Below are 24,349 nucleotides of genomic sequence, written 5' to 3'. Positions count from 1 at the left end.
AGGCCAACTGTGATCTTGAATGTGGGCCAGGAACATTGCATCAGGAAAACTTTGAGAGAGTGGAAGAGGGTCCACGTCAGTCCGCGTCCCATGATTACTTCCACAGAAGAGAAGCTCTATTGTCTTGGAGCTCTATTCAAAGTTCTCCAGTTTAAAAAACAAATTTGCAACCAAGAAGATAAATAAAATCTTCAACAAGGCGTATTTTGAAACATAAAAACTTTTGTCAGTTCAGATCGTGACTGATAGTAGGCCTTATATACCACGGAACAGACTTACAAACACTTGCAGTATACTGCCAGTCCTCGGGATTTCAGTGATATCATATACAATACCACACATGTTCAAAAACACTTTCTGTCTGCATTAAACAAAAGCTGATTCATTGTCTTGACGAGGAAACGGGTGCCTCACTGCCATTCCTTTTGTGGTCCCAAATACCACCCTATTCCTTTTACAGTGCACTACCTCTGACCAAGGTCCATAGGGCTCCAGTCAAAAGTAGTGTACTATAGAGGGAATAGGGGGCCATTCGGGATGTAACCCTTTTGTGAGCTGCAAACAGAGCTTCTTGGAGGGGCTTAGTCTCATGGCTGCCTCAACTACAAAGCCACTAATGTTGCTCTTACAAGAGGACTCTGGTGCTTGTCTCTCTGTCTCAGTGTCATGGTGGCCCTCTAGCCCCCGGGGCTTCACATAGCTAACCCTATCCCTGAAGTGTCCCTCTACAGTCAGTGTCTGTGTCCCTCTCCAGTCAGTGTCCCTCTACAGTCAGTGTCCCTCTACAGTCAGTGTCCCTCTACAGTCAATGTCCCTCTCCAGTCAGTGTCCCTCTCCAGTCAGTGTCCCTCTCCAGTCAGTGTCCCTCTCCAGTCAGTGTCTCAGTGTCCCTCTACAGTCAGCGTCCCTCTACAGTCAGTGTCCCTCTCCAGTCAGTGTCCCTCTACAGTCAGTGTCTCAGTGTCCCTCTACAGTCAGTGTCCCTCTACAGTCAGTGTCCCTCTCCAGTCTACCCGGCATCATGGCACTGCTCCTAGAGAGATGACAGGGGGTCAAGGGGAGAGTCTAACTGCAATAGGGTCGCGTCCTAAATGGCCGCCTATTCCATATAAAGTGTCTGTCTGTCTCTGTCTCTGCCTGTCTGTCTGTCTCTTTCTCTGTCTGTCTGACTGTCTGTCTGCATAGAGCAGAGCAAACCTATTCCACAGGAAAGGTAAACTATCATAAAAGCAGCGTGAGAAACAGGGTTCTCCTGTCACAGTGCTGGAGGTCAAATCAAACACCAGCCACAGGACAAGATAAACAGGGTTCTCCTGTCACAGTGCTGGAGATCAAATCAAACACCAGCCACGGGACAAGAGAAACAGGGTTCTCCTGTCACAGTGCTGGAGGTCAAATCAAACACCAGCCACGGGACAAGAGAAACAGGGTTCTCCTGTCACAGTGCTGGAGGTCAAATCATACACCAGCCACAGGACAAGAGAAACAGGGTTCTCCTGTCACAGTGCTGGAGGTCAAATCAAACACAGGACAAGAGAAACAGGGTTCTCCTGTCACAGTGCTGGAGGTCAGTAGTACTGTGCTTCTGGAATGATGAAGAGCTGCAGCACAGCGGTTCTGCCTCCATCAAGTGCCTGCCTTCCTCATCAAGAGGAAGAGCAGGGTTACCCTTACCAGCCTCCAGTGACCAAACCATCCACAAGACTAGAGGAATACAACACTGTACATCCCAATATGTTAGCCTATTGTTCACACCATCAAATCACCATTCAAACACATTATGATAGCCAAGATAACAGCCATCAGCTGGTTCATGACTAGAGGGTGTAATCAGACCAGGCCAGACCACTGCTATCAGCTGGTTCATGACTAGAGGGTGTAATCAGACCAGGCCAGACCACTGCTATCAGCTGGTTCATGACTAGAGGGTGTAATCAGACCAGACCACTGCTATCAGCTGGTTCATGACTAGAGGGTGTAATCAGACCAGGCCAGACCACTGCTATCAGCTGGTTCATGACTAGAGGGTGTAATCAGACCAGGCCAGACCACTGCTATCAGCTGGTTCATGACTAGAGGGTGTAATCAGACCAGGCCAGACCACTGCTATCAGCTGGTTCATGACTAGAGGGTGTAATCAGACCAGGCCAGACCACTGCTATCAGCTGGTTCATGACTAGAGGGTGTAATCAGACCAGGCCAGACCACTGCTAGCTCTGGTCCAGGGCGAACGTGCACTAGGCCTTGGACCAGAGCTAACCGACTGCATGGGCCAGGTTTACTGGTGGAATATTATTGTTTGTTACCAAGGTGCTGGTCTGCTATGGTAATCTATGTTGAGGTATAGGGTTTGACGCTGACAGCAACTGGACACTGTAGAGACACCAGCAGATTTCCAAAGTCAGGTTAATTTGAAAACGGCATTGTTTGTTGTGCCTGGTGCTGGATTGGTTCATTGGTATTGGATGGTAATAAAGAATTACATATAGGTCGCAGTATTTCCCAGCTCTCTGGCCAAGGAACGATGTCAGGGCATTTTGCACTATATTGAACATGCATCTTTCTGGTCATTTAATCGGGAGAGCAGGTGGCCAAAAGGCAACAAAAAACCGGCATTGATGCTTTGGTGAAAAAAATGTCTGATAGGAATAGTAGGGTATCAATCAATAAGATATGAATTATGTTTTTTTTATTGTTTTTTTTATTTATTCATGTTTATGTTAATGTCTATTCAAATTGTGTCCTGTTGATTTTGATTGGACAGATCAAACATAATGCTTTGGCATGCGCAGGCACACAGATTTAATCAACACGTCCATGAATACCAACACATTTACTCCAAGCATTCACTGTTGAAATATATTGTATTGTTAATTTGATCCTTTAGCACCGCATTAAGTGTGGCTAATGTGTCCTATGGTGGCGAGTATAAAATAACTTACATGTATCTGTTAATGTCAGTTTCTCCTCAATTTTTTTCTCAAGATCGTTGTATTCCATTTTTTCCATTCAAGCGATTGTCAGTCCCTTTCCAGTTGCAGTCATTCCTCAAATATATCGAAGGACAGGAGAAAAACTCTCTGTATACTCAGATCACCAACATGCTCTTCGTAGATCCAAGAGGGAACGGTAGGGGAATCAAATGATAGAATAACTAGACAGAAAAATCACGATGACAAGTAGTCTATGTACGTCTCTCTTATTTACTCTTGAACTACAGACCCTGTCACTGTCGGAACATATTGTATGACACATTAATATCAACAGAGTTGACCAAAGGAAAAGTCCGAGCTAGGCAGAGACTTGATCGTAGCAATAGGACTGCTTGTCGAATATCTGCACCCGACAGCCGCTGCCTGCCTCTCTGATTGACTGTACCATCTATCTTACCGGGGGTTAAGCAAAACCCTGTGCACCTATTGATCAGAATAATTTAACTGACAAAATGTTACCAAATGTTTAACCCGTCTCGATAATTGATTTACAGTTGCATTTTTGTACACTTAGAGTATATGGTTTGACGGGGGAAATGGGAGAATATATCGAACTTGCAAAACAATGATCCCCCTGTTAGAAATGGTTGCAGCCATCAGATACACACGCTGAACACTCAAAGCAATATATCTATCTAAGGAGCCCACAGACATCTGTGCTATAGCCATAATAACAGTTTAATGCAGCATTATTAACATGTCATTCATCAAAAGAGGGTTCTTAACACGATCTCTTGAATTCAGATAAGCTGCCCGTTGCAGTTGGACCTGCATGTTTTCTAATTTGGGTTCCTCTTTATTTTTTATGTGAGGCAATCAATGGATGGAACGAATAGTCTCACGTGAATCATTTCTGTTTTAATTCATTCAGCCTGTAGTTTGACACCATGACAAGATCGTTAAGAATTAATGCATTTATCCTGCAGTCAGAGGTGGAAGTCTGGTGTCTATTTTCCATTTAGGTAAGGCCGGGTGAGTGAGTTAGAGCTGGAACAGCCCTGTTACACAAAGACACAATACACAGAGTGGAACTTCTACTGGATACACTTACTTTTGCGACTAGGTGTAGCCCTACTAAAGCACACTAGGCTCCCCTGGGGCGGCAGGGTTCCAACCACTTGCCCTTTTACAACACGTTTAATTCAAAATGAGGTCAATTACAGATGTTTCAAGATAATCTTCATCATAAAGTATCTCTCTGTACATCCATGTCTCATACAGTAATATAATAAATAATACTATATGTCATTTACCAGATGCTTTTATCCAAAGCGACTCAGTCGTGCATGCATACATTTTTACATCGAGTGACCCCAGCTCTGTCGTAACCGGCCGCGACCGGGAGGGGTTTGGCCGGCGCAGTGCGCGCTAACCAAGGTTGCCAGGTGCACAGTGTTTCCTCCGACACATTGGTGCAGCTGGCTTCCGGGTTGGATGCGCGCTGTGTTCAGAAGCAGTGCGGCTTGGTTGGGTTGTGTATCAGAGGACGCATGACTTTCAACCTACGTCTCTCCTGAGCCCGTACGGGAGTTGTAGCGATGAGACAAGATAGTAGCTGGGGAAAAAGAGGTAAAATTCAACAACAAAAAAACACACACAAAGAAAAGTGTCCCCAGCCTCATTGGTAGGATTTGTCTCTTATAAACTGTGCAGATTGATATTGATATTACCTGTTAGATGTACATGATGTATGGCAGTATTCTAGTGTAAAATCATAAACCAGTACGTACACAGGATTACTATTACTAAAAGTATAGAGATTCACCTTCTCTTCGCCTTTGTAAAACATTCTGCATTTTGCATCAACACCATGCAGCAAGTAGACTCTGCTAAACCGCTGCAGATACATTCTTCTGCTAAACCCCTGCAAACTCGGAGAATAGGGACAGTTCATGTCAGAATGCTTTGAATACAGGCAAAATGCATTTCTGGGTGTTGAGACACAAATAAAAAATGCATGACCCACTTAGCGCAGTACAGCAATACAAATATTCCAGAAATTGTTTACAAGCTTGAGAATCGGAACTAAGGGCAACATCTCAACAAACTATCATGGTCCAAACACACCAAGAAAGTTGTGAAGAGGGCACGACAGCACCTTTTCACCCTCAGGAGACTGAAAAGATTTGGCATGGGTCCCCAGATCCTCAAGAAGTTCTACACCATCGAGAGCATCCCGACCGGTTACATCGCCGCCTGGTATGGCAACTGCTCGGCATCTAACCGTAAGGCGCTACAGAGGGTAATGTGTACGGCCTAGTACATCACTGGGGCCAAGCTTCCTGACATCCAGGACCTATATAATAGGCGGTGTCAGAGGAAGGCCCAAAAAATTGTCAAAGACTCCAGTCACCCAAGTCATAGACTGTTCTCTCTGCTACTGCACGGCAAGCGGTACCGGAGCGCCAAGTCTAGGTCCAAAAGGCTCCTTAACAGCTTCTACCCCCAAGCATTAAGACTGCTGAACAATTCATCAAACCCAACAATGCAGTAATCAATATCAATGTAACACTAAAAATAACAAGGTAGAACAAAAACACATGAGAAATAAAAAGAACACGAGAAAGTAAGAGAATCCATCAAGATGAATTGTGTTAGGGGAGGATTAAATACACCATCAAGATGGTGTTAGGGGAGATGAAATACACCCAGATGAATTGTGTTAGGGGAGGATTAAATACACCATTAAGATGGTGTTAGGGGAGATGAAATACACCACCCAGATGAATTGTGTTAGGGGAGGATTAAATACACCATCAAGATGGTGTTAGGGGAGATGAAATACACCCAGATGAATTGTGTTAGGGGAGGATTAAATACACCATTAAGATGGTGTTAGGGGAGATGAAATACACCACCCAGATGAATTGTGTTATGGGGAGGATTAAATACACCATTAAGATGGTGTTAGGGGAGATGAAATACACCACCCAGATGAATTGTGTTAGGGGAGATGAAATACACCATCAAGATGGTGTTAGGGGAGATGAAATACACCCAGATGAATTGTGTTAGGGGAGGATTAAATACACCATCAAGATGGTGTTAGGGGAGATGAAATACACCACCCAGATGAATTGTGTTAGGGGAGGATTAAATACACCATCAAGATGGTGTTAGGGGAGATGAAATACACCACCCAGATGAATTGTGTTAGGGGAGGATTAAATACACCATTAAGATGGTGTTAGGGGAGATGAAATACACCACCCAGATTAATTGTGTTAGGGGAGATGAAATACACCCAGATGAATTGTGTTAGGGGAGATTAAATACACCCAGATGAATTGTGTTAGGGGAGATTAAATACACCCAGATGAATTGTGTTAGGGGAGATGAAATACACCCAGATGAATTGTGTTAGGGGAGATGAAATACACCCAGATGAATTGTGTTAGGGGAGATGAAATACACCCAGATGAATTGTGTTAGGGGAGATGAAATACACCCAGATGAATTGTGTTAGGGGAGATGAAATACACCCAGATGAATTGTGTTAGGGGAGATGAAATACACCCAGATGAATTGTGTTAGGGGAGATGAAATACACCCAGATGAATTGTGTTAGGGGAGATGAAATACACCCAGATGAATTGTGTTAGGGGAGATTAAATACACCCAGATGAATTGTGTTAGGGGATATGAAATACACCCAGATGAATTGTGTTAGGGGAGGATGTTGCTGATCCATCTACTGAGTACTACCCATAGAAATATAATTACTAGAAAGGGAAAAGCCCATCAGAACGCAGCAATTTACTTTTGTAGTGATTCAATTTCTATGGTATTGCCTCTCTCAAACCCATCAACAGCCTATCCAAGGCTAGCAGCACCGGCATCCATAATGGAATTGGTTTTTATTAGTATGAATTAAACCACAGTGCCTGTGAGGGAGAAATACATGATTTAGTGACGCAGTAATGAGCTTTTGAGAAGCAGCAAGGACGAGAAGTAGGGGCTGGGGGAATGGACAGTCAATCACCCACGCCCATCCAAGATGGGGTAGGATCATGCTCGATTGTTAAATAGTCTCTCTCTCCCTTTCTCTCTCTCAATTCAATTCAAGGGGCTTTATTGGCATGGGAAATATATGTTAACATTGCCAAAACAAGTGAAGTAGATAATATACAAAAGTGAAATAAACAATAAAAATGAACAGTAAACATTACACTCACAGAAGTTCCAAAAGAATAAAGACATTGCAAATGTCATATTATGTCTTTATACAGTGTTGTAACAATGTGCAAATAGTGAAAGTACAAAAGAGAAAATAAATAAGCATAAATATGGGTTGTTTGTTCTTCACTGGTTGCCCTTTTCTTGTGGCAACAGGTCACAAATGTTGCTGCTGTGATGGCACACTGTGGTACATCACCCAGTAGATATGGAAGTTTATCAAAACTGGAATTGTTTTCCAATTCCTTGTGGATCTGTGTTATCTGAGGGAAATATGTGTCTCTAATATGGTCATACATTTGGAAGGAGGTTAGGAAGTGCAGCTCAGTTTCCACCTCATTTTGTAGGCAGTGTGCACATAGCCTGTCTTCTCTTGAGAGCCAGGTCTGCCTTCTGCGGCTTTTCTCAATAGCAAGGCTCACTGAGTCTGTACATAGTCAAAGCTTTCCTTAAGTTTGGGTCAGTCACAGTGGTCAGGTATTCTGCCACTGTGTACTCTCTGTTTAGGGCCAAATAGCATTCTAGTTTGCTCTATTTTTTGTTAATTCTTTTTAATGTGTCAAGTAATAATATTTTTGTTTTCTTATGATTTGGTTGGGTCTAATTGTGTTACTGTCCTGGGGCTCTGTGGGGTCTCTCTCTCTCTCTCTCTCTCTCTTTCTCTCTCTCTCTTTCTCTCGTTCTCTTTCTCTCTCTCTCGCTCTCTCTCTTTCTCTCTTTCTCTCTTTCTCTCTCTCTCTTTCTCTCTTTCTCTCTCTCTCTCTCTCTCTCTCATACACTACAAGGAACTTATACATATGTACGGCCAGTTAAGACATTATGCGGCAGTGTTTTCAGGTTATTTAATTCCATAATTTCCTTCATTCTTCTCGTATTTCTTGCTCCCTGAAAGTTCCTGTTTGAGAATACTGTATATTCAACAATGCAGTGCATTCAACCAGGCTCCAATTCATGTTTGTGCTGATTCAGTATGAAAAGAGAATTGATAAGTCTTGATTCCTGAGGGCTTGTGTCCCCTGATGATACAAACAGCCATTACGTAGCCAATTCTTCCACAAATCATCCCATTAATGTTTAACAGCTATACAAAAGGAAGATGGATACATGAATGGGTTCTTTGTTGAGCTGATGATGACTTTAAGACACTGATGACGATGTTACGTCACTGATGACCATGTTAAGACACTGATGACCATGTTAAGTCACTGGTGACCATGTTAAGTCACTGATGACCATGTTAAGTCACTGGTGACCATGTTAAGTCACTGGTGACCATGTTAAGCCACTGATGACCATGTTAAGCCACTGTTGACAATGTTAAGCCACTGGTGACCATGTTAAGCCACTGGTGACCATGTTAAGCCACTGGTGACCATGTTAAGCCACTGATGACGGTGTTAAGCCACTGATGACGGTGTTAAGTCACTGATGACCATGTTTAGCCACTGATGACCATGTTAAGTCACTGATGACCATGTTAAGCCACTGATGACGGTGTTAAGTCACTGATGATGATTTTAAGTCACTGATGACCATGTTAAACCACTGATGACGGTGTTAAGTCACTGATGACCATGTTAAGCCACTGATGAAGGTGTTAAGTCATTGATGACGATGAAAGAATAACCATCCTACATGTAGGTTCCACTTGTGCTAATCTCCATCCACCCATCTATCCCTCCAGTCATCCACCTATCCATCATTTATCCCATCCATCCACCCATCCACCCACCCACCCAACCACCCATCCATCCATCCATCCACCCAGCCTATTGCACATTAATAATTAAAGCACAGCTACCAAACTCAACCAATCAAAGCCTCTCACAATCCCACCCGGAGGAAAATCACAATTAACAATAAAACAGAGGTTCTAATTTTGTTAACCACATCGAAGCACTCTGAGATGGAATAAAATCATGTCTCCACGCTCCAGTAAGTATCTCTGGCACTTTTTAAACGTCTTATGCGAATCGCTATGAAATAATAGCACCATATTGTGCCCGTAATCCACTGATGTACTGCCAAGTCACAGATATAAGATTAGGCTGACACAATTAGCTCTACCATGAATATGACTGAAGATGCTCTCATCCACCCCATCACATTAGCACCATTCTGTGGATACTTCAAATGATGATCCCACAATACAATTGCATCTCTCATTCCTTTTGTTTTTTTTCTGATAACTATCAGTAACTTCAGAGCCAAATCTAATTAAAATTATGAATTAAGGGGTTATTGCTCTTTTTATTTTATAAAATCTCATAGATGTACTTTCCTTAGTTTCAAGAAAGAACGGTTATTGGCTCATGCTGAGTATGTATCATGCCTGTCGGTGCTCTCATGTTTATTTCTATTGGCTAAGAAGTATAATAATAGAGAGTGATACAGATATTAGCGTTAAATTGTAATTAGGTTTAGGGTCAGTCATGTGTCTCGCTGTACACCTACTTACCATACAGTACCAGTATATGGGGATAGAATACACAGACATTCCTAAATGCACACACTCACAACAAAAGGCTGTCTCAGGAAGGGCCCCTTTGAATGAACATGTTTATACTTGCCCAATTTGACTACAAGCTATAATGGAGCTCAGTCAGCTCCGATAAGGCCAGAGGTTTGTCTTCCAGTGTCTCTGTCCCCTTTGGCACTTCAACTACAACACTAGTGGCTTCAGACAACAGCAGTTGAGACAATAGCTTAAATGTCAAGAGATAAATCCACCGGGGGCAGCTGAAATCAAGGTCGGTCAGAGTAGGTAATGCCTCCTCTGTTGAGACCCCCAGATCTCAAAGCTTCCTAAAGGTCTTAAACCGAGTCTCTCCCAAGTTTTTATTTTACAAGATTCATTTGTTTTCCTAAAAGTCTTTCAGACCAATGGAAGACCAGAGGAGTAATGAAAGCAGGGAGCTCAGACAGAAGCCTCGTTTGGGGAGTGAAAGTCATATCAACGGAGGTTTGGTTTTACAGGGAGTGTTTTAGTGGACAGAATATTGACTTGTCTGAATATACAGTATCTGCAGCTGTTCTCCTCAGTCTCACCCCTCATACAGACTCCCTCCCCAGTGTCTCAATCCTAATACAGACCCCCTACCCAGTGTCTCACACCTTATACAGACCCCCTACCCAGTGTCTCAATCCTAATACAGACGCCCTACCCAGTGTCTCAATCCTAATACAGACCCCCTCCCTAGTGTCTCACTCCTAATACAGACCCCCTCCCCAATGTCTCACTCCTAATACAGACCTCCTCACCAGAGTACCACCCTTCATACAGACCCCCTCCCCAGTGTCCCACCCCTCAGCACGTCCCCAACAGTTGCTTTGGCTATGTGGTCTCGTGTGCCAAGCTGTTATTGGGGGGTACCGCTGGCAGCACGAGGCCTAGCAGTTGTCAACGACTACTGTTCTATTACTGTGAATCCTCTCTACATTACTGGACAAAAAAAACATGTGTTTCTTCTTAAGGATATATGGAAATACAATTACTGAATATATCGCTACATCTCGGGGATTTGAACTTGCAACCTTTCGGTTGCTGCCTCCCCAGTGGGGAGGGGGTCTGTATAAGGTGTGAGACACTGGGGAGGAGGTCTGTTTAAGGTGTGAGAAAACCTATGAACAGAAAAGACCTGAAGATCAATCAATATCCTCTTCACTGAGATGAAAGTTAAACGTAAGAATATCAATAATAATAATAATAGTCAAAACATTGTATAAAACACAAATGTATTATGCTCATACGATATGATTGGTTACAACCGGATAGGAAAAGTGTCCATTCTAACTGTGTGGCTTGGTGTGTATCCCAAATGGCACCCTATTCCCTATTTAGCGCACTACTTTTGACCGCAGCCCTATGAACCCTGGTATAAAAAAAAGTAGTACGCTAGATAGGGAATAGGGTGCAATTTAGGACACAATCTAGGAGGATCAATGATGCAGTACCTGGACCTGGGAATCCCTGGCCTCACACATCCTGGGTCCATGGCTTGTCCCAGAAACAAACACAGCACTGGACATGAAGTGCTTGGCCAGGCCCCCGTAGTTCACTACATCATCCTGCCCAGGGTCAGGCGGGGGCGGGGGAGGGTTCTTCAGGAGAATGTTCCCAGGTAATGTCTCCTCCTTGGACAAGGGTTAAAAGGCATGGGAAACTATTCATGACCAGAGAGGTGTTGTCATAGAAACTATTGCACGTCCTGGATCCGTATTCATAAAGCAGAGTAGGTGTGCTGACCTAGGGTCAGGCCCCCCCTGTCCATGCAGACTTCTTCATTCTGATCTAAATGAAAAACTGATTCTAGGTCAGCCCTCCCCCTTCTCTGATTTATGGTTTGAATACTGTACATTCAGTGCTTTTGGAAAGTATTCAGAGCCCTTGACTTTTTCCAAAGTTGTTACGTTCCAGACTTATTCTAAAATAGATTAAATAAATGTTTTTCCTCATCACTCTACACCCAATACCCCATAATGACAAAATGAAAACAGGTTTATAGAATCGTTTTTTTTTTTGCAAATGGCTAAGGTGTATGTAAACTTCTGACTTCAACTGTGTATATACAGTTGAAGTCGGAAGTTTACACACACCTTAGCCAAATACATCTAAACTCCGTTTTTCACAACTCCTGACATTTAATCAGAGTAAACATTCCCTGCCTTAGGTCAGCTAGGATCACCACTTTCTTTTAAGAATGTGAAATGTGAGAATAATAGTAGAGAGTGATTTATTTCAGCTTTTATTTCTTTCATCACATTCCCAGTGGGTCAGAAGTTTACATACACTCAATTAGTATTTGCTAGCATTGCCTATAAATTGATTAACTTGGGTCAAACGTTTCAGGTAGACTTCCACAAGCTTCCCACAATAAGTTGGGTGAATTTTGGCCCATTCCTCCTGACAGAGCTGGTGTAACGAGCCTCCTTGCTCGTACACGCTTTTTCAGTTCTGTCCACACATTTTCTATGGGATTGAGGTCAGGGCAATGTGATGGGCACTCCAATACCTTGACTTTGTTGTCCTTAAGCCATTTTGCCACAACTTTGGAAGTATGCTTGGGGTCATTGTCCATTTGGTAGACCCATTTGCAACCAAGCTTTAACTTCCTGACTGAGGTCTTGAGATGTTTCTTCAATATATCCACATAATTTTCTTTCCTCATGATGCCATCTATTTTGTGAAGTGCACCAGTCCCTCCTGCAGCAAAGCACCCACACAATAAGATACTGCCACCCCCGTGTTTCATGGTTGGGGTGGTGTTCTTCGGCTTGCAAGCCTCCCCCTCTTTCCTCCAAACATAACGATGGTCATTATGGCCAAATTGTTGTAAAGTACAATCTTTGTCCCCATGTGCAGTTGCAAACCGTAGTCTGGCTTTTTTATGGCAGTTTTGGAGCAGTGGCTGCTTCCTTCCTTTCAGGTTATGTCGATATGGGACCTGTTTTACTGTGGATATAGATCATTTTGTACCGGTTTCCTCCAGCATTTTCACAAGGTCCTTTGCTTGTTGTTCTGGGATTGATTTGCACTTTTCACACCAAAGTACGTTAATCTCTAGGAGACAGAACGCATCTCCTTCCTCAGCGGTATGACGGCTGCGTGGTCCCATGGTGTTTATACTTACGTACTATTGTTTGTACAGATGAACGTGGTTCCTTCAGGCGTTTGGAAATTGCTCCCAAGGATGAACCAGACTTGTGGAGGTGTACAATTTTTTTTCTGAGGTCTTGGCTGATTTCTTTTGATTTTCCCATGATGTCAAGCAAAGAAGACCTGAGTTTGAAGGTAGTCCTTGAAATACATCAACAAATACACTTCCAATTGACTCAAATGATGTCAATTAAACAATCAGAAGCTTCTAAAGCCATGACATCATTTTCTGGAATTTTCCAAGCTGTTTAAAGGCACAGTCAACTTAGTGTATGTAAACTTCTGACCCAGTGGAATTGTGATGCAGTGAATTATAAGTGAAATAATCTGTCTGTAAACAATTGTTGGAAATATTACTTGTATTACATGCACAAAGTAGATGTCCTAACCGACTTGCCAAAACTATAGTTTGTTAACAAGAAAAATGTGGAGTGGTTGAAAAACAAGTTTTAGTGACACCAACCTAAGTGTATGTAAACTTCTGACTTTTACTGTGTATATATATATATATATGTATGGGGGATACAACCATCCCAGCTCTGCAGATTTTGCTGCGAAGAGACATAATCATTAGATCATTTACTTATTCTTATTTTCCACCATAATTTGCAAATAAATTCATTAAAAATCCTACAATGTGATTTTCTGGATTTTTTTCTTCTCATTTTGTCTGTCATAGTTGAAGTGTACCTATGATGAAAATTACAGGCCTCTCATCTTTTTAAGTGTGAGAACTTGCACAATTGGTGGCTGATTAAATACTTTTTTGCCCCACTGTATGTGCCTGGCCCTGGGTTTTGATTCTGAAAACTAAATGTAAAAATCACATCTTAATTTGACAATTCATTGGCTGATTAATGTATTAATTAGCTGGAGGGTAGATTGATTTATTGGTTGACATATCTACCTGACTGTCTTCTGAAAATAACCTCTTAGCTGGTGACAAGAACCCCTTCTTATCGACCTCATTGATTATCACCTGTGTTTGGTATTTGGTGGGTATTGATGAAATGTATTCTAGATGTTTGCCGCCTAGATTAATGTAAAAAGCGATAGCAGAAGTCTGAGCATCATTTAGATTTACACGGGATGCAAGGCAACAAAAAAAAAGGACACTTAATGTCATTCTCTGTGTATTTTTCCCCATCATTAGCGAAGAGAGTTACAACACAACTGGAGGGACAGGTGCCTGACATGTATTGCATCGCCTGACAATCTGTTTAGAAGGGAGGAGAGTTTGTAATGTCACCAGTGCTTGACTTGGACTGAAATAGGTACCTGTAATCATTTTGGGTGCCGGTACTGTTCATATTTACGTGCAGTAGAACATGTGAGGTGCTGCTGGTACCCAACTCAAGCAAGGACTGCAACACCCTCATGCTGACTAGGTAGCAATTTGAATGGTAAATGTAGCCCGACTACGTTGACCAAATTCGCAAAGTGATCCTAGGATGCAACAAAAATTCATTCATTCACCACACTGTAAAGTTACTGTAGTCAGAAAACAAACTTCTGAGTGTGGATACAATGATCTGTTTCCACGACAGCGAGTACTCGGTGAAAGCAGAGCGGCAGGGGAAAAAAAGGCATTTGGGCTCGTTTGCAAGACAAGCAAACGTACCAGTCATCTAGCGCCCACTTGTGGTGAAAGTCTTTGCTTTTCCCTATTTTAACTCATCATTGAAGACGCTGTTTTGTTTTTCGGAGATTCATCATGGCGATGCATACGAAGGCGACACCGCCACAGATTCCCGACACACGTCGGGAACTCTCGGAACTGGTCAAGAGGAAACAAGAACTTGCGGTAAGTTTATTAGCTGCTGTAGTTAGATACGTTTCCGTATGAGTAAATAGTTTTGCTACATGCGTATTTGCTGCATCTTATGTTTAAGTTGCAAGGTAGCTTTTGCTAGTTTACTAGGCCGCACTGGCTATCCTAGCTAAGCTACTACGACTAGGCCTCGGCTCTCTACTCTGCCGGTAAATATTTGTTGCTCGCTGACAAGATAATTTAGTTAACGTTACAATTCTAATGAAACATTATAAAATGTAACAAAGGAAAGGCTTTTATTCAGCGTCATACATCCATAGGTATTGCATTTTTTTTAAAACTAGATATATCAATGTTTATGTACAATGTCGTTGGAGTTAAGTAGTAACTTCCTTTGTCCACAAGGTGCAGTCAAACCCTACATACTAATGCCCACATCACCATGGGCATGGCTGTGGTACTGTCTCTGGCTAAATAGTAATTACACCTTCGGTCAGTTTCATACATTTGAAATGCAAAGTCTAATGCCTTTTACATACTTTCCACAGGAGACATTGGTGAACTTGGAAAGACAGATCTATGCATTTGAGGGCAGCTACTTGGAAGACACCCAGATGTATGGGAATATCATTAGAGGATGGGACAGATACCTCACCAACCAAAAGTAAGCAAGACATGGACCATGGTTACTCAGACATAAAGTGTTGCTATTGAATCACCTTGCCTGTGTTTATGATCTATTTACTCTGTTTTTGTATCGTTCTGTCAGAAATTCCAACAGCAAGACAGACCGAAGAAACAGAAAGTTCAAGGAGGCAGAGCGTCTGTTCAGCAAGTCTTCAGTCACTTCTGTAGCAGTGAGTGCCTCACTCTATTTTCTGCCTGTCCTCTGTATTGTCCTAGGAGGCCATCGGTCCTCTCTGTATTGTCCTAGGAGGCCATCAGTCCTCTCTGTATTTTCCTAGGAGGCCATTTATTTTCTCTGTATTTTCCTAGGAGGCCATCGGTCCTCTCGGTATTGTCCTAGGAGGCCATCTATGATTGTAATAACGTGTAAATGCTGACCAACTGTTCGTCTTTGTTGAACAGGCTGTCTGTGCACTTGGCGGGATACCAGATCACATGAATGAAAAGCGTAAGTATATGAATCAGCCATCCCAAATTGATAAACTTTTGTTTGCCACAGTGCTTACTGAATGTAGCCTACTGGTATGTGAGGGAGTTGAGCTCCAAGGTGGCATGCTGCTCTTCTGTTGTCTGGCCCTTCAGGTGAGCCCGGCAGTGGGACAGAGAGCGACACATCCCCAGACCTCCAGAACCAGGAGAACGAGCCAAGTCAGGAGGACACTGAGGACGCAGACGGGGCACTGCAGGACCTCAAACCCCAGAAGGCTGCCTCGTCCTCCTCCGGAAGCCACCATGGGAGCCACAAGAAAAGGAAGAACAAAAACAGACACAGGTACTCAACCCTAAACTCAGTCGCTGGTCTAGACTAACTCCTAGGGCATGTTCAGCAGAACACAACGTTGTGGAACGTTCGGATAGAAATATGCATTGTAGAACAAACATGCCTCTCTGATATGTAGAATATGGAATCAAAGTGGGTCTATTAACGTCATTTCTATCTGCAACCGTTGGCTACTGAACAATGGCCCTGCTATCAATTCTGAAATATGTGCAAGTATTTCGCTACACTCGCATTAACATCTGCTAACCATGTGTATGTGACAAATAAAATTTGATTTGATTTGAGTGTATCTCTTGCACGCAAGGTAACTTAAAAAAAAAAGTTGTCTGGGAGGGTCAGATTGATTGGCTGTAATACTGTATAAACATCAGGAGGGTCTGTTTGATTGGCTGTACTACTGTATAAACATCAGGAGGGTCTGTTTGATTGGCTGTACTACTGTATAAATGTCAGGAGGGTCTGTTTGATTGGCTGTACTACTGTATAAACATCAGGAGGGTCTGTTTGATTGGCTGTACTACTGTATAAATGTCAGGAGGGTCCGTTTGATTGGCAGTTCTACTGTATAAACGTCAGGAGGGTCCGTTTGATTGGCAGTTCTACTGTATAAACGTCAGGAGGGTCTGTTTGATTGGCTGTACTACTGTATAAACATCAGGAGGGTCTGTTTGATTGGCTGTTCTACTGTATAAACATCAGGAGGGTCTGTTTGATTGGCTGTACTACTGTATAAACATCAGGAGGGTCTGTTTGATTGGCTGTACTACTGGTTTATAGCAAGTGGCTTAGTCTGTTTGTATTGGAGCGTGGAATGTGAGGAGAAGTAAGAAACGATGCCAACTTTCCCAGCTGCGTTAACTCATCACACTGGTTCCTAGCCACATTGTGTTATGTTGTATGTAGCCTAATAAAACCACCGCATATTTAGACAAAATCATCTCAATAAGTTAAAATATTGTGGTAGCTAGTTGACTTATTAACAAGCCTGTATTTTCCAGATACAAAAGCATCCATTTAGAGTGAGTCAGGCTGGTGTACTAATTACTACTGCTCTCTACTTCCCCTAATGCTGCCCCAGCCCTTCTGCCATGTTTCATTATGACTTTGAGTAAGTCTCACATTTTTACTTCCTGCTTCCTGTGGTGATACATCCTGGCTTGTGTCCCAAATGGCACCCTATTCCATAATATACTGCACTGCCTTTGACCAGAGCTCTTATGACCCATAGGGCTCTGGTCAAAAATGGTGCACTACGTCAGGAATAGGGTGCCATTTGGGGGGGGACTACCCCTGCCTTCTCTGACCACATCCTGACGTTCCCACTCTCTCTCTCTCTCTCCCTCAGCTCTCCATCTGCTTCTTTCACGGTTAATGTGTCATCATAGAAAATCTATCATTACTACATGTCCAAATCTTTGTTTATATCCCAAATGGCATCCTATTCCCTATTTAGTGCACTACTTTTGATCAGGGCCCATATAGGAATTAGGGTGCCATTTGGGGATGCACACTTTATTTCTCAAATAATGCATTGTATCTAATAAAGTATTTGCACCTAGCTTCTGTAGACTCAACGCTAGATTCTGTAGTGTTTTGAGTCATAGGGGCATAAACACTACTTTAGAAGCTCCGTTTATTTCTTGACCCTGGTTTCATTCCATAAAGGTCCTGTTCCCTTAATCCAGTTATGAAAAAGTCTGCTCTTCCTGCCAAAATGAGATGGGGAGCTCACAGGTTGAGTAAAAACCCATATCTTTCAGCACATCCCAGGCTTTCACATGGTTCTTCTAGTTGTCTCCTTGTGTGTTGCTTGGTCTCTTAGCTTGAGTAACTGTAGTGGTGCTTGTTGTCTCCATGGTTACTCGTGTTGTATTTAGTGAAACCTGAAAAACCTGTCGTAACTCTAGCTTTTTTTTTGTTTGTTTTTAGATTCGACATGAAGGTGAACAAAAAACCCAGAGCGGTAAGCTATTGGAATGTTATGTTGTCTTGAGCTTCCAATAAAGCAATGTGTGATTTAGAAATATTTAAAGTTTTTTTGTTTTTAATTCTGTCGTCGACGTTCTTGTTGTTCCACAGGACTATTCAACTTGATGAACGGGGGGTGTTAAGCACTTCAGACCAGAACTGGCCACACAGGAGACGTCTTCAGTGAAGCAGAGAATCACTTCTCTGGGCTTTGTGAACTTTATATGCCTTATGTTAACTGACTTGGTTTCTGCTTTGTGTATATTGTATGAAATGTTGCCCCTCCCCACCGGCAACTAGAAATATTTGTGCTTCATGATTTTCCTGCAGAAAAGTACAAGGTGTGTAATTGCATGTTACTCAATACCCAGCTGGGGTTATTGTATAGTGTTGAACGTTCTATATTTATCATGTAACTTCACATTTTCCTCTGCTCTTCTTGTGACAAAAATAAGAAGATTATATTTGTCGTTGTGTGGTCGTTTGTTAGCTCTAGAGTATCCCAGCTTCTGTTTTTTTTTACATTTTATTTTGAGAATTGTTTAGCATAGCTATGTAATAAAAGATTGAAATGATAAGTATTACTATGTATAGTTTATGGTAAAAATCTAAATTTGTGAAGGTCTTAGCCCACCAGAAGCATTGAAAATGTCTTGCTGTTAATCAAAATCTCATCTCTGTCTTTACTCTGCACTCTTCAGTGATGATATAGCAGGGAAATCAATAGGGAAGCTAGTTTATGACCAACAGACCAACATCTGTGTCTGACGGCATCTACTGTCTGGTTTCATTGTGGCTTCTTCATGGCCCTGTTACCTGCCAAGGTGCTCAGATGAGGCTCTCTCTCTAGTCCACCATCTTATTATTAGAGTCTCAAATAGCTCCCTATTCCATTTATACTACACTACGTTTGATTGGTGAAGTTTCAGTGAGTTCATGGAAATTGTTTTAGTACTGTGTTCACCTTCAAACGGCTTTATTCTGGCTCCCAAGTATGATTAAAATAACTCTGTTTACACACAAAGATATGACGTCATCATGTCATTCCTACGGTGGCCGTTTCAGAGATTTGAGTTTGATTTCTGAGCAGTGGCAGTTTGAAGTGAACCAGGGGGCAACAGGCTGACAACACATGACCCATGCCATGTTGGGGAACAGTGTACTATATACAGTTTAACTAGTAATTTAACTACATTTTACAGTAGGTTGGTTGGTACTTGAACGAAATTCAAATCTTGGTACTGTTTTCAGTAGGTAACTTTTTGTTGTTGGTTGTTGTGTAGCTAACTACTGGAACTACACACGTTTGCAAAAGGAAAATAAAATGTGGCTGAAGTAGGTAATCGTTTATTTTTCGGCATCATACCTGCCTAATTCTCACTTGAAACATTGTGGTGTGTATAATAGGCTAAATTACACCTTTTAACATTTGATCCTCGTGCGATCTGTTCTTGGAATTTATAGTCTGACATTTTTTAAGATTTAGATATATACTTTAGATTTATACTTTTTCACAAAGTAGGTTGGATGTAGTGAACTACTTTTTCAAAGCAACTTTAAAGTAAACTACATTTTTCTTAAGGGTAGCATTAGCGTAGCTTAATGTCTGCCAGTGAGATGTAAATGTTAGCTTGGAAATCTATATTTTAAGAGTAGCTTCTCCAACACTGGCCCCGTGCTATTTCTAGAATGTTCCCTGTGTGCGACCAGTACTGATCAGATGTGTAGTATTGAAATAGTTTGGTGAATACATTAATCTGGATGATAACAATCGTCCAGATAACAATATAGTATTACGTCTATTTAAAGTAGATATGCTTATTAGTGAATACTTTGTCAGTATGCAATACCACATTCCTTCACTAGGTAGTGCTACTTCACAATGCGTGTTTGACAGTACTCAAAGCATTGCCTTAAATGTCTTTCAACCACAGGCTTTCCCGTATCATAAACAAAGTCCTACTCACAGTCTGACTACTAGGACTATGAGTCATAAGTGGGTTGTTAAATCTGCCATCAATCTATCAAATGCACAGTTTATGCTGTTCTTTAATTCTCTGTAAGGCCAAAGATCCTCAGATGAATAGGGTGTTTGTCCGCCAAACCTATATTCTGCCATGCAAACAGTATGATGTCCCCAAGGCACACTTAAAGACCTTTACGACCAGGGCTTTTGGGCTTGGCTCATGGATATCCGGGCACATCCCAAATGGCACCCTATTCCCTATTTAGTACACTACTATAGCACCCTATTTAGAGCACGACTTTTGATCAGGACACATGGGCTCTGGTTAAAAGTAGTGCACTATATAGGGAATAGGGTGCCATTTGGGATACACATTGTATCTCCTCGGTAGTATTTAGAAGAGGTCATCCTCTTTAAAAAATCACACACCTCTCAGTTCTGTTATGGGCAGTACAGCAAAGGTTAGTCAGAACACTGACCTATTAATGACGTAGTGACTAGGACGTTAGTAACAGACTGTGTGTCCCCAATGGCACCCTATAACCTAAATAATGTACTACTTTTGACCAAAGCACTATTGGCCCTGGTCAAAAGCTGTGCACTATATAGGAGAGAGAGGGTGCAATTTGGGATGCAGTCTGAATGGTTCCAAGCATCATCTCACTGGAGAAACCCAGGCAAAGCCAAACTTCTGACAAGCAAGATGGAGAGGCTCTCTGGAATTACTCAATCTCTGTTTCACGCTGTTCTCCTCCCACACATTTTACAGTCACATTTCATTTGGAATGTACTATAGAATTATATTTGATTTGTCCTCTCGTTGATGCTACTTGCCACAGTTAGGCCTACCACTCCCCTTGGATTTGGGTGTTGTTGTTGATGTGTGGGGATTTATGTAATAAAGATTTGGGGTTTTCTCTAACAAATTGTATCCTCTAGCTTTTACCCCAACCATAATCACTCATAAAGAATAATGTTGCATTTCAAATGACATACTTCTTTCCATTCTCTACTAAACCAGTGTCTCCCCTCCCTGTCTCTTCCCATCTCACTGTCTCCTCCCATGTCTGTTGCCATGGCATCTGACATGAGCAGCTTGTGATTAGAGCAAGTCACATTTCAGTCCATGATTCAGTCGTGTGTCATACTGTAGGTACAAAAGTTACTCAGTTCTACTGTAGCAATATGATCTGGCAGCTGTTTACTGTAGCAATATGATCTGGCGGCTGTTTACTGTAGCAATATGATCTGGCAGCTGTTTAGTGTAGCAATATGATCTGGCAGCTGTTTAGTGTAGCAATATGATCTGGCAGCTGTTTACTGTAGCAATATGATCTGGCAGCTGTTTAGTGTAGCAATATGATCTGGCAGCTGTTTAGTGTAGCAATATGATCTGGCGGCTGTTTACTGTAGCAATATGATCTGGCAGCTGTTTAGTGTAGCAATATGATCTGGCAGCTGTTTACTGTAGCAATATGATCTGGCAGCTGTTTAGTGTAGCAATATGATCTGGCAGCTGTTTAGTGTAGCAATATGATCTGGCAGCTGTTTACTGTAGCAATATGATCTGGCGGCTGTTTACTGTAGCAATATGATCTGGCAGCTGTTTAGTGTAGCAATATGATCTGGCAGCTGTTTAGTGTAGCAATATGATCTGGCGGCTGTTTAGTGTAGGAATATGATCTGGCAACTGTTTACTGTAGCAATATGATCTGGCAGCTGTTTACTGTAGCAATATGATCTGGCGGCTGTTTACTGTAGCAATATGATCTGGCAGCTGTTTACTGTAGCAATATGATCTGGCAGCTGTTTACTGTAGCAATATGATCTGGCGGCTGTTTACTGTAGCAATATGATCTGGCAGCTGTTTACTGTAGCAATATGATCTGGCAGCTGTTTAGTGTAGCAATATGATCTGGCGGCTGTTTAGTGTAGGAATATGATCTGGCAGCTGTTTACTGTAGCAATATGATCTGGCAGCTGTTTACTGTAGCAATATGATCTGGCGGCTGTTTACTGTAGCAATATGATCTGGCAGCTGTTTACTGTAGCAATATGATCTGGCAGCTGTTTACTGTAGCAATATGATCTGGCGGCTGTTTAGTGTAGCAATATGATCTGGCGGCTGTTTACTGTAGCAATATGATCTGGCAGCTGTTTAGTGTAGCAATATGATCTGGCGGCTGTTTAGTGTAGGAATATGATCTGGCAGCTGTTTACTGTAGCAATATGATCTAGCGGCTGTTTACTGTAGCAATATGATCTGGCGGCTGTTTACTGTAGCAATATGATCTGGCAGCTGTTTACTGTAGCAATATGATCTGGCAGCTGTTTACTGTAGCAATATGATCTGGCAGCTGTTTACTGTAGCAATATGATCTGGCGGCTGTTTACTGTAGCAATATGATCTGGCAGCTGTTTACTGTAGCAATATGATCTGGCAGCTGTTTAGTGTAGCAATATGATCTGGCAGCTGTTTAGTGTAGCAATATGATCTGGCGGCTGTTTAGTGTAGCAATATGATCTGGCAGCTGTTTACTGTAGCAATATGATCTGGCAGCTGTTTAGTGTAGCAATATGATCTGGCAGCTGTTTACTGTAGCAATATGATCTGGCGGCTGTTTAGTGTAGCAATATGATCTGGCAGCTGTTTAGTGTAGCAATATGATCTGGCAGCTGTTTGCTGTAGCAATATGATCTGGCAGCTGTTTACTATAGCAATATGATCTGGCAGCTGTTTAGTGTAGCAATATGATCTGGCGGCTGTTTACTGTAGCAATATGATCTGGCAGCTGTTTAGTGCTCCATAAAAAAAACATTCTGATCTGATCAATGGATTGTGTAAATGAGCTTGAAAAATACACATGTACTACATGATCAGGGACAATTGTATTTTGATTCCAGACAGTTCAGGAAATTCATGAACTGAAGAATCCTGATGGAAATTCTGGGACTGAAAGTTTCCTGGAACGAATGGGTTCCTCCAAATGGCACTAAGTTGTGTAATTGGTTCTAGTGTACTCTCCCATGGCAAACTTAACATAAGTGTTAGCCAAATGAAGTAGCTGGCCAGCGTGCACTTGAGATTTGATTCTGTGTTGTGAGGTTAATTCCAGTAGCCTACAGCATATGGTGCTGTATCCTGTTATAGACCCAGTGTATCATGTTAGGCCTGTATCTCAGTGATGTGAGGCCTGTGAGTGGTGACATGTGAGGCCTGTATCTCAGTGATGTTAGGCCTGTATCTCAGTGATATGAGGCCTGTATCTCAGTGATGTGAGGCCTGTAACTCAGTGATGTGAGGCCTGTATCTCAGTGATGTGAGGCCTGTATCTCAGTGATGTGAGGCCTGTATCACAGTGATGTGAGGCCTGTATCTCAGTGATGTGAGGCCTGTATCTCAGTGATGTGAGGCCTGTATCTCAGTGATGTGAGGCCTGTATCTCAGTGATGTGAGGCCTGTATCTCAGTGATGTGAGACTTGTATAACAGTGATGTGAGGCCTGTATCTCAGTGATGTGAGGCCTGTATCACAGTGATGTGAGGCCTGTATCACAGTGATGTGAGGCCTGTATCACAGTGATGTGAGGCCTGTATCACAGTGATGTGAGGCCTGTATCACAGTGATGTGAGGCCTGTAATCTCAGTGATGTTAGGCCTGTATCACAGTGATGTGAGGCCTGTATCTCAGTGATGTGAGGCCTGTATCACAGTGATGTGAGGCCTGTATCACAGTGATGTGAGGCCTGTATCACAGTGATGTGAGGCCTGTATCACAGTGATGTGAGGCCTGTATCTCAGTGATGTGAGACCTGTATCTCAGTGATGTGAGGCCTGTATCTCAGTGATGTGAGGCCTGTAATCCTAGTGATGTGAGGCCTGTATCTCAGTGATGTGAGGCCTGTATCTCAGTGATGTGAGGCCTGTATGTCAGTGATGTGAGGCCTGTATCTCAGTGATGTGAGGCCTGTATGTCAGTGTTGTGAGGCCTGTATCTCAGTGATGTGAGGCCTGTATCACAGTGATGTGAGGCCTGTATCTCAGTGATGTGAGGCCTGTATCTCAGTGATGTGAGGCCTGTATCACAGTGATGTGAGGCCTGTATCACAGTGATGTGAGGCCTGTATCACAGTGATGTGAGGCCTGTATCACAGTGATGTGAGGCCTGTATCTCAGTGATATGAGGCCTGTAATCTCAGTGATGTGAGGCCAGTATCTCAGTGATGTGAGGCCTGTAATCTCAGTGATGTGAGGCCTGTATCTCAGTGATGTGAGGCCTGTATCTCAGTGATGTGAGGCCTGTATCACAGTGATGTGAGGCCTGTATCTCAGTGATGTGAGGCCTGTATCA

General features: G+C 42.5%; 2 protein-coding genes across 52 annotated transcripts in view; one reads left to right on the top strand and one right to left on the bottom strand.

The window, feature by feature from the left end:
• The window catches only part of LOC110496692 (uncharacterized), a 92,542-nt gene extending 89,154 nt beyond the window's left edge, over positions 1 to 3,388 (bottom strand). For 21 of the 48 annotated variants that reach the window (XM_036953502.2, XM_036953505.2, XM_036953508.2 and 18 more), the window contains exon 1: positions 2,943 to 3,374. In XM_036953502.2, the coding sequence (XP_036809397.2) occupies positions 2,943 to 3,009 (67 nt within the window). In that variant the 5' untranslated portion in view covers positions 3,010 to 3,374. Of the gene's footprint in view, positions 1 to 2,942 lie in introns of all 48 variants that reach the window. The other 27 variants (XM_036953511.2, XM_090209330.1, XM_090209329.1 and 24 more) reach the window with 6 other exon arrangements.
• Positions 3,389 to 14,345: 10,957 nt separating this feature from the next.
• Positions 14,346 to 19,370, top strand: LOC110496691 (chromatin modification-related protein MEAF6). Of its 4 annotated transcripts, XM_021572720.3 has the most exons (9): positions 14,391 to 14,629; positions 15,145 to 15,260; positions 15,366 to 15,453; positions 15,686 to 15,731; positions 15,866 to 16,055; positions 17,143 to 17,172; positions 17,730 to 17,798; positions 17,994 to 18,027; positions 18,144 to 19,370. In XM_021572720.3, exons 1-9 carry the CDS (start codon positions 14,540 to 14,542, stop codon positions 18,156 to 18,158), a joined length of 678 nt encoding a protein of 225 aa, XP_021428395.3. In that variant the 5' UTR covers positions 14,391 to 14,539; the 3' UTR covers positions 18,159 to 19,370. The 4 variants fall into 4 exon arrangements, with proteins under 4 accessions (XP_021428398.3, XP_021428395.3, XP_021428396.3 ...); XM_021572721.3 differs by lacking the exon at positions 17,143 to 17,172; XM_021572722.3 differs by lacking the exon at positions 17,730 to 17,798.
• Positions 19,371 to 24,349: the final 4,979 nt, after the last annotated feature.

This window comes from Oncorhynchus mykiss, chromosome 18 (genome assembly GCF_057628025.1).
Source record: "Oncorhynchus mykiss isolate SJ-2025 chromosome 18, ASM5762802v1, whole genome shotgun sequence".
Taxonomy (NCBI): Eukaryota; Metazoa; Chordata; class Actinopteri; order Salmoniformes; family Salmonidae; genus Oncorhynchus; species Oncorhynchus mykiss.
Note: the sequence above shows the minus strand (reverse complement) of the source record. Positions and strands in the feature narration are given on the sequence as shown.

Excerpts from the sequence above, each read along its gene's own strand:
- LOC110496691 (XM_021572720.3), top strand. The coding sequence starts at position 14,540 with ATGGCGATGCATACGAAGGCGACACCGCCACAGATTCCCGACACACGT. Across the intron at positions 14,630-15,144 it reads AGAGGAAACAAGAACTTGCG|GAGACATTGGTGAACTTGGA; the intron begins GTAAGTTTATTA and ends TACTTTCCACAG. Across the intron at positions 15,454-15,685 it reads CTTCAGTCACTTCTGTAGCA|GCTGTCTGTGCACTTGGCGG; the intron begins GTGAGTGCCTCA and ends TTTGTTGAACAG.